The sequence below is a fragment of the Miscanthus floridulus genome, chromosome 5, assembly GCF_019320115.1.
Source record: "Miscanthus floridulus cultivar M001 chromosome 5, ASM1932011v1, whole genome shotgun sequence".
Taxonomy (NCBI): domain Eukaryota; kingdom Viridiplantae; phylum Streptophyta; class Magnoliopsida; order Poales; family Poaceae; genus Miscanthus; species Miscanthus floridulus.
This window is the reverse complement of record NC_089584.1, coordinates 86148749-86158703: the sequence shown is the minus strand read 5'-3', so window position 1 is coordinate 86158703 and position 9955 is coordinate 86148749. Positions and strand designations below refer to the sequence as shown.

At 53.6% G+C, this 9955-nt stretch overlaps 2 protein-coding genes across 2 annotated transcripts; both read right to left on the bottom strand.

Annotated features, from left to right (window-relative positions):
• Nucleotides 1-3885: 3885 nt before the first annotated feature.
• LOC136454873 (uncharacterized) lies at nt 3886-5872 on the bottom strand. The gene is made up of 6 exons (XM_066455122.1): nt 5689-5872; nt 5192-5585; nt 4908-5100; nt 4601-4816; nt 4339-4512; nt 3886-4263 (listed from the first exon to the last, which is right to left on the bottom strand). Exons 1-6 carry the CDS (start codon nt 5870-5872, stop codon nt 3886-3888), a joined length of 1539 nt encoding a protein of 512 aa, XP_066311219.1.
• Nucleotides 5873-5892: 20 nt separating this feature from the next.
• On the bottom strand, nt 5893-8051 carry LOC136454872 (uncharacterized). The gene is made up of 2 exons (XM_066455121.1): nt 6960-8051; nt 5893-6222 (listed from the first exon to the last, which is right to left on the bottom strand). Exons 1-2 carry the CDS (start codon nt 8049-8051, stop codon nt 5893-5895), a joined length of 1422 nt encoding a protein of 473 aa, XP_066311218.1.
• Nucleotides 8052-9955: the final 1904 nt, after the last annotated feature.

The window sequence follows — 9955 nt, the reverse complement described above, 5'->3', positions numbered from 1 at the left end:
CAAAGACACAGTGCCAAGTAATTGAATGGAGGTGGACGGTGCAAGGCGAATTGGACGGGCGCTGCCGTTCGGTCTTAAGATGGCCGACGGCGGGGAATCTCCAAATTGAAGCTCGACATGGTGTGGCTGCAGAAGTGGGTGAGCTTGGCGCGTAGCTAGGTTCCCAATTGCACTTCCGGCGTGCACAATTGCTAGGATTGGACCGGCGTTGCGAGCTGGCCTTGGCGCGTCTCGGTGACGCCGGCGCGACGCCATTAAAGACGAATGTGACTAGGGTGCAGAGTGGTGCATGCCACTCAAAAGAAATGGACAAGGGCACACCGGGAAGGTTACACGTGCGCGTACGAGTCGGCATGGCTCGTGCGGCCACAGCGCGTTAATTGGCAAGCCGACGATGACCTGGCCATGTGCCGGTGCAGTAGGCACACGCAGCAACGGCAGCGGCACCACGACGCAAGTGGTGGGTGCACGTGATGTGACGATGCGACGTAGATGAACGTGCGCTTGCTGGCGATGGTGGCTGCGGCCATGCGATGCCACGGCACCCGCGTGGACGACAATGGCTCCTAGCGGAGCAGAGCCTGCACATCGTGACGCGACGGCCCTAGGACACCAACAGCGACGCCAGCGGCAGTGTGCATCACGACGGAGAGGAGGGCCCACTGCCAGCCAGGGCTGCCAGCCACCGCAGCCAGCCGAGCCCGGCCAAGCACGCGCGCTCGCTCGTGTGGCCGGCGTGCCGACTACGGCACAGGAGCAATGGTGACCACGTCCATGCGATAAAACTGACCAGGAACGTCATGCGCACGATTTTTAAAGCGTTCGAAAAACCCCAAAACGTTGATCTAATCGCCAAACCACCTATGCAATTCCTAAGAGGGCATATTAAGCTACTAAAACAGGTCATGAAACCACCTCACTACTTAATCCAATTCTCCTACAAAAAATATCAAACATAGCTTTGTCAAACCACTTTTCAAACTTAGGAAATCGACTAAGTCTTGATCGGATTAGCGTCAAGTTCGATTCCCAAGCTATTAGGTAAGCTATCTAGTGAATTCATTTTTTGACCTCAAGTATTTCATCGTCACCTACACGGTTTGTACTTCCAACTTTACTAAAGTTCCGTATGTACGTTCTATAGTGTTTTCGTTCAGTAAAAATTCACGAATATACGTACTAGTAATTTTTATACGTTACGAACGACCTTTCGTTAAGCATTTCCGTTGATCGTTTTAAGCTACGTAAATTGATTTACACCCTATATTACATATATTTACACATAAATATGATGCACATACAGTGTTTTAGCAAAAGATTGTACAATGTGAGGGTGTTACAGATTTCGAGGTACTTGTGGAAATCTGCTAAAGGCAATGCCTATGTACGTTTCCAATGTCTCGTAGCACCTAAAGATCAAACAAGGACGTCCTAAAAACCTTATCACAAAGATTTTCAAAAAATTCACAAAAAAACTAGAAATGAGAACTTTTGGAGAGATAAGAGTTGAGCTTAAAGCCATGATATGAATAATAACTTCCAAGGGTCCCAAAACACTCCAAAAACCTACAAATCAACCAAAGTTGCAGATCATAAATCACCAAAAAATGGCTCGATAAGATCACGAAAAAGGGGAAAACAAAGGAGGAAACAAGATGAACTCGAGAATTTCAGAAATTCTTCGACTAACCAACCATCTCACCAACACAAACTAGGTCAAGCCTCCTCCCTTTATCAAGAGGAGGTCAAATCTCTCTACTCTAGCCTCTCCCAATCTAAAGCACTTAGCTAACCTAGAGCAAATAAGATTAGGGTTCCAAATACTACCTCTAACACTAGCCACATCTAGCATATATAAGTCCAAGACTGATTACTAAACTACCATATTCACTACATTCTAAAGTTCCGCGTAGAGACCAACAAGGTGAATCTTCATCAAGTGCTTCCACTTGGCAAAGTTTGTCCCGTCAAACATGGCCAACTTGCCAGCGGGCGAAGGATTGAAGTCGTGTTGATCCGAGGGACCAAATGGATGGCACTTGGACTCAGGACTCACCATTTGAGCTTAAAAATATAATTTCCTACCAAATCCATCTGGAGGAGCACCTTGGACATCTACTTCGTTCACAATAGCAGTGCATTGAACAACGTGTACATGAAGGTGCCCACTCGGCGACCCCACCTAAGGTTGGTTGGCCTAGCATTTTCACCAAACAGGCTCAACCGCTTCTAGGAGTGATCTGCGTGCGTCTGGATGCATGTTTTATAACCAAAACAGCAATGGTGGCAACTAGGCCCGATGATAGAGGAGCAAGTGATCGATGGTTAGGTGGATCCAATCGCACCGAACACTACCGGCACTACAGGAAAACGCCTCTTTGCCGACTGCTTGCCCCGGTCGGCAAAGGCATAAACCCAGTCGGCAAAGGCTTTGCCGACCGTAAATCCACGTGGCAGTCGGCAAAGAGCAGTCGGCAAAGCCTGGGTCGGCAAAGGCGGATTTGCCGACTGCCACGTGGCACACAGTCGGCAAAGCCTTTGCCAACTGCCACGCCAGCAGTCGGCATAGCCACGTGGCGCCGTCAGCCCTGACGGCAGGCTTTGCCGACTGCTGGTTCCTCGGCAGTCGGCAAAGAATTTTTTTTTCAAAAATTGTTTGCCGACTGGCCGCCAGCTCGGCAGTCGGCAAAGAAAGAAAATATTTTTTTTTGAAATGTTCTTTGCCGACTGCTTTCAGAGTTGCAGTCGGCAAAGGTTTGACCTCTTTGCCGACTGCCTCCCATTGCAGTCGGCAAAGATTCTGTCCTGGGGTTTTTTTGCCCAGCTTTGCCGACTGTAAACAGTCGGCAAAGCTGGAAATTTTTTTTTTTTTGCTTTTGTTTTCTGTTTTCTCGCATCAAAACCCTGCAAAATCACAAATTATAATCCAATTTCACCAGAAGCACCGGTAGCACCATTTATATCACAATTTCATCACATTTGTCGCCAACATCACCACATATATCACAATAACGCACAACATCACATATATCTCACATATATGTCACAATAACAACCACACAAGTGCATTACAACCATCACATGAAGTCCAACACGTCGAACACCACAAGTCGACGTCCATCACACGAAGTTCAACATAACAAGTCTAGGTCCATAACGAAGAAAAGAAATACATGACAACAACTTCGATGATACGGTGGATACATGATAACAGAATCGACAAATACCTAGCTCGTCGCGCCGTCCCCGGTCTCGTCGTCCGCTCCGCCCCCAGAGCCCCCAGGGTTTGCCCACGGAAACCCACTTGGACCAAACTGAGGCGCCTGCGCGTACTGCCACCCTCCGCGCACCGGCGGCCACGAGTACGTCGGAGGAGGGCCACGCGGAGGTGGATACGGTGGATAGGGTGTAGGTGGTGGATACGACATCATCTGATGGCCGGGACCTCCAGGAGACGGGTTCGAACGCACCGACTGTACCTGCACAAGTTAAACGCCAAGTGATGTCATTAGTATCTGCAGCATGGACGCACAAGTTAAAGCAAGAGTCAATATACTCACCGGGGTCCCTCCAGGAGCGACAGGAGCAGGCACAGGAAAAAACTCTGGAGGAGGAGGCGGTGGAGCGAACATTGGAAGAGGAGGCGGTGTAGACGCCCCGGGCGTCTGCATGGACTAGAAGAAGCTGGCCATGTTCTGCATCTGAGTGTTGTAGTGCTGCTGCAGGCTTTGCTGGTAAGCCATCTGTTGCGCCATCATCTGCGCGTGCAACGTGGCGATCCTCTCCTCCATCTTGGCCTCCATCTGGGCCTGCAATATTACATCCGCAGTGTTGATTGTATGTACAGGTGCGAAACGAGTGAACGACGAACGAAACGGCACTTACCTATGACACTGACTGCCGCCGGGGCGCTACGGGGATGTCGCTGGAGCTCGTGGGCGTGGATCGAACCTGGGTCAGCGTAGGAACCTGGGACGGGTCGAGGACGCTGTGGGCCATGTAGTAGCGGCCGTGCTGCTTCCCTGGTCCCAACCTCTGCAGGAGGTCTGTGTCCAGGGGCTCGGCGGTGGGGTCGAACGTCTCCCCGTAGCGCTGGCGAGCCGCGACGGTGTACTCGGTGGCCTTCTCGTAGGCGGTGGGGTTGGTGTACGCATCGGGCCCGTCCTCCGGGTTGTAGACGTTGTTCGGATCCGTCGCCTTGCCCTTGTGAGAGAGGAGGTACGCGGTGTACTCGTTGATTTCCTGCCCACCGTGCGTCTGCGTCTGCATTGAAAACACAAACATGGTTACAAGTATTGACAATTGAGCGCAAGGATTAAGACATGAACGGACGCATACCCATCTTGTCGCGAACTGGGGGAGGGGCTGATTCCCTTGGTGGTGTGACACCCCTCGCATCTGCGCGCGACGGCCCTGACGGTCGGCGCGCCTCGCGTACGCCTCATCCGTGCGCCACATGCGCACAATCTCCGTCCAGCATTCCCTGTGGTTGTCGCACCACGACTGACACACCTGCATGACATCAAGTATTTGACATGCGAGAAGATTAGTGTAATGTTTCACTGAAGGAATCTGAACGAATGTTGTCATACTTAATTACCTGCTCGTATTGCGCTTGGGTGAGGTCGGCCTCCCTCGAGTTCATTCTCTGGCGGATTTGGGGCTTCTTGATGTTCTCTCCAAGCACGTTGGCGTGGAAGTCGCGGATGGCCTGTATGCGCGCCTCATGGTATAGGTCCTTGAGACGATCTTTGCAGACCGCCTCCTGCACTCGCGCTGCCTGGGCCGCTTTACCCTCCTCGCACGTGAAGAAGTCCTGCACATAGACACATCATGTAGCATTTCCTTTTTGCAAGAAGTCCGACGAATGCGTACTATTTAGCAATGCGGTGTGATGAAAGACTCACCCAAAACTCCCTCTTTATCTTTGCCGCGATGGTCTCGCCACCCTCCTCGACGAGGTAGAAGTGGGACCACTTGGTGGGCACCTTCATCTCGCCGTTGACGTTGACAAGGCCAGGGTAGTACTCCTTAATCAGGAGGCCCTGGATGCCATTGATATGGCGTGCTTGACCTGCTCCACTCACAATCTTCCAGGAACTGCACGAGTCATTAAGAACAATTGTTAGTCTTCAGTTCGATTTTTGACATGTCATATGAACAAGTAGTGAAATCAATAATGGTTACTTACGTCTGGCCCACGGGTGTGATCACCGGGCGCTGGTGGAATTGCGGCCGCACCCTAGGAAGCTGCGTGGGCCCGCGCGAGTACACCTTGGCCACGCCTGACGAAGTCGAAGCCGTCTCGCCTGGTGTAGGCGCGTCGTCGCCGTCGTCGTCGTCATCGTCGTCGTCGTCGTCGCCGTCGCCGCCGCGCTCGTCGTCACGCGATGTCGTCCCCCCTTGCGAGGACGAGAATAGCAGCCTCCTAGTCGCCTGGCGACGTCCGCTGGGGGGCTGGGACCCCCTACTGGACGACCCGCGCACCAACACCTCCTCCTCCTCCTCGTCGTCGTCGGCGGTCTCCTGCGGGGGGACCTGGTACGCCGAGCGTACTGCTCGATGCGGCCGCCGCCGCCGTCCGCCTGGCATTTTGCCGAGTGCCTGCAATGACAAAGAACAAAACTGTTAGCATAAATAAATGACAAGTACTTGTAAAGGAACATAATAATAACAATATAGTATTACATGGCCTCGTAATTATCTCCGCGAACGGCAATATCTCGGGCGTGGAGTCGTCATCTCTATCACTATCGTCGTCATCGCTATCAATATTGTCGAGCTCCCTTAAGTCATCACTGTCATCATCATCCTCATCGTCTCCATAGTCATCATCATGTACCTCCTCCTGGACAACTCCATCGCGCTGCATCTGCCATCGCTCAAGCATTCTTAAGTCCCTGGCATCATGTCTGCCATCCCGGCATCGCCATCATACTCCTCGAGGACGGGTCGCACCACCTCGTCCCTAATAGGAAGGTATTCACCATGGTGGTGCCAACGGGTATAGTTTGGAACGAACCCGTGCTTGAACAGATCTCTCAACACCTGAGCCATTACTTTCTTCTTCTTGTTCCTGCACTCGCTGCAGGGACACGGCATCCGAATCGACCCTTTAGCAGTTGGGCCAAATGCATGCTCCAGGAACTCAGTCGTCCCCCTGATCCATTCGTGGCTCTTACTTGCGAAGCCCGAGTACATCCACTCACGGTCACCCATGCTCTGTCATGCGGCAATGTTAACATGTGATAAAACCAGCAAGTGCATCTACAACGCGCTCCTACCATCTAATAGGTGAAGGATAGGTCCTAATCCCACCCGAGCATGCGCAGACGAGGTTAGCTTCCATGCTCTGCTCCCGTCCGAGACGGAATTTCGGCAGCACCTCCCCGCTGTTCTCCCGATACACGTCCCGGCGGGGAGAGTGTGTATCCAGAGAACAACGGGGAGGTCCTGCCGAAACTCCGACTCGGACGGGAGCGGAACATGGGAGCTAACCTCGTCTGCGCATCCTCGGGCTGTCCAAATAACGTGGACAATCCAAAACGGATACGGTTATACATATGCGAAGAACGCATACTTCCAACCGTATCCGTTTCGGACGGGAGACGCCTAACTGGGTAACGCGACCTATGACTACATGTGGCGGAAAGAGGGGTCATACCGCAGGTGCCGGTGAAGAAAGGCTAGCGGGGCAGTGCCGAGTCGTGCTCCTCCGGCTAGCCTCCAATGGGAGCCCTCCTGAAAAAGAAAAACAATTAGTGAGAACGAAAAATTTCGGCAGCACCTCCCCTGTACGGGAAGGTTACCAAACCTGCAAGAAAAGACGGCACGATGGCCGACAAACACATATACATGTCAGGCACGATGGCCGACAACCACAAATGTATTTCCAATCCATGCAGAAAATATAAGCAGGTATTAACAAAGTAAACTACTACTACTAGTAGTACTACTACCTCGTCGTCACGGACGGCGTCACCGGAGCGTGGAGCAGAGGCGCGCGCGAGGACGGCGAGGCGGGGACGAGCGCGGCGAGGCGAGGACGGCGCGGCGAGGCGAGGACGGCGAGGCGAGGATGGCGCGGCGAGGATGGGCGACACAGGGCCGGCGGACGGCGAACGGCGCGCGGACGGCGGACGGCGCGCGGACGGCGGACGGCGGATGGAGCGGGGGCACGCCGGATCGGGGCGGGGCAGCGACGGCGCCGGGGCGAGGCCGCGGCCGCTTCGGGGCCGACGCGAGCTGCACGCGGCGGCGCGCCTGGCCGGGGCCGGATCGGGGCGGGGGCAGCGCCTGGTGAGTGGCCTGTGCGGGGCGGCCTGCGCCGGGAGGGGCCCAGCGCGGGGGGGCCATCGCGGGGGGGTGGTGGGACGCGCCACGGAGGTGGCCCAGCGCAGGGGGGGGGGGAGCGCGGGGGGAGGGGGGGCCGCCGCCGGGGATGGCCGGCTGCCGCCGTGGAGGACCAGCGCGGGGGGGGCGCTCCGCCGGGAGGGCCGCGCCGCGCGGGGAGGGCTCCGCGCCGCCGGGAGGACCAGCGGGGGGGGGCGCCCGCCGGGGGCGGCGCCTCGCGGGGAGGGCGCCGCTCCGCCGATGGAGGGACCAGCGCGGGGGGGGGCGCGCCGCGGGAGGGCCGCGCGCGCGGGGAGGCGCCGCCGGGGAGGGACCAGCGCGGGGGGGGGCGGGCGCGCCGCCGGGAGGCCTCGCCGCGCGTGGGAGGGCGCCTCGCCGCCGGGGAGTGCCCAGCGCGGGGGGCGCCGCCGTGGACCGCGCCGTGCGGAGGGCGCCGCGCCGCCGGGGAGGGACACGCTGGGGGGGCGCGCCGCCGGGGATGGCCGCGCCGCGTGGGGAGGCCCCGCGCCGCCGGGGAGGGACCCATCGCGGGGGCGCGCCGCCGGGGAGGGCCGCGCCGCGCGGGGGAGGGCGTCGACGGCGGGGGCGGCCTGGGTGGCGGCGGCGGGCGGGATTTTGGGGAGGGGAGGGCGGGCCGAGCGGATAAGGCGACGTTTTTCTTTTTTTTTTATTTTTTTCCCTTTGCCGACTGCCAGCATGTGACGCAGTCGGCAAAGGTCTATTATTTTTTTTTCAAAAAATTATTTTTTTTAATTTTTTTTAAAAATACTTTGCCGACTGCTCTGCTCCCTGGCAGTCGGCAAAGGTTATTTTTGATTTTTTTCTCAGAAATTCTTTGCCGACTGCCATCCTCCCTGGCAGTCGGCAAAGGCTCTTTGCCAACTGCCACTGATGGCAGTCGGCAAAGAATTAATTTTTTTTTTCGATTTTCGATCCCAGTTTTTTTGTGTTGCCTTGCTACAGTAAGTACATGATATATTCCAAGTTTGGGGTCATTTTGATTTATTTTGCTATATTCCATTGATTTTTTCTGTTTCTTTGATTTTTTCCGGCAGCTCCAGATTTGAACTGCAGGTACATGAAATAATGGAATCCGGCGATTCAGAAAATGATATTCATGATGTTTGGAGTATGTTGAGGCCGTGTGCGGGGCCTCGCGTGAAATTTCGACCGTGTTGGTGTCGGAACACGCCGAGCCACGCTCGTGAAAAGTGTTTTTAAATTTTATAAAATCGAAACGGAGTTATCACATGTGGAGATGTCCAGGTTTTAGCCACCCGACGTCGCCACTTGCTCGAAACTTTCTCAAATTTTTACCACAGCCTCCTCATGCGATGACAAGACACGTCGTCAAGTTTTGTCATTTTCGGACTCCGTTTCGATTTTATAAAATTTAAAAACACTTTTCACGCGCGTGGCTCGGCGTGTTCCGACACCAACACGGTCGAAATTTCACGCGAGGCCCCGCACACGGCCTCAACATACTCCAAACATCATGAATATCATTTTCTGAATCGCCGGATTCCATTATTTCATGTACCTGCAGTTCAAATCTGGAGCTGCCGGAAAAAATCAAAGAAACAGAAAAAATCAACGGAATATAGCAAAATAAATCAAAATGACCCCAAACTTGGAATATATCATGTACTTACTGTATCAAGGCAACACAAAAAACTGGGATCGAAAATCAAAAAAAATAAAAATTCTTTGCCGACTGCCAGGGAGGATGGCAGTTGGCAAAGCCTGCGCCTTTGCCGACTGCTGACGGAGTGGCAGTCGGCAAAGGTGACGGTGTGGATGGCGTCAACCATGGCCTGCCTTTGCCGACTGCAATTCTTTGCCAACTGCCTGGCAGTCGGCAAAGCCAGGCAGTCGGCAAATCCTGCTTTGCCGACTGCAGGAAATTCCAGTTGGCAAAGGGACCTCTTTGCCGAGTGTCGAAAAAAAACAGTTGGCAAAGAAAATTGCAGTCGGCAAAGAGCCAGTTTCCTGTAGTGCGGGTCCACCAATAAACCGACAGGGATGTTGTCATACCACTGTCGGGTCAAGCCATGGCCAGATATTAGAATATTACTATGGGATGGTGTTATCAACCGACAGTGATAATCCGACTATCACTGTAGGTTCTAACAGAAAGGATATATCATTGCCGGGTTGTGTGTCTAGCCGACAGTGAAAGACATCTTCACTGTTGTATGAATATGATCACCAATCACTGCTCAGATCCTAGTCTTACCACACGACAACAAAGTATAATCACTGTCTGGCTCCAGCATACCAGACAATGTTGGTCTGACAATATGTAGCAGCACCATGCTCTAGAAATAAGTTTATTTGTTTGTCAAATGTTAACTTTGTGCGATAATCATTTTTTGACAAATTATTGAAGTTGTGTGATGTATTCGACACAAACAATATGATACTGGAGACTTTTTAATCACAGGTTAAAAAGTTAGTAAAATCTCTTTTTCGTGGCAACGCTGGGACATTTTTCCTAGTCTAAAAATCACGGTAAATCTCTTGGCGTCCAGAAGAATAGGTAGGCAGTACTTTTTTGTTTTTGTTTTTTGAGGCAGCACATGATGCCTCCTTCCTCGATCTT

Bases quoted from the DNA above. Each gene is read 5' to 3' on its own strand.
- LOC136454872 (XM_066455121.1), bottom strand. From the start codon at position 8,051: ATGCTGGCAGTCGGCAAAGGGAAAAAAATAAAAAAAAAAGAAAAACGT. The intron at 6,223-6,959 runs GTAGTAGTACTA...GCCGCATGACAG, and splicing joins ACGCCGTCCGTGACGACGAG to AGCATGGGTGACCGTGAGTG.
- LOC136454873 (XM_066455122.1), bottom strand. From the start codon at position 5,872: ATGCAGCGCGATGGAGTTGTCCAGGAGGAGGTACATGATGATGACTAT. The intron at 5,586-5,688 runs GTAATACTATAT...GCAAAATGCCAG, and splicing joins GGAGATAATTACGAGGCCAT to GCGGACGGCGGCGGCGGCCG. The intron at 5,101-5,191 runs GTAAGTAACCAT...TGACTCGTGCAG, and splicing joins ATCACACCCGTGGGCCAGAC to TTCCTGGAAGATTGTGAGTG.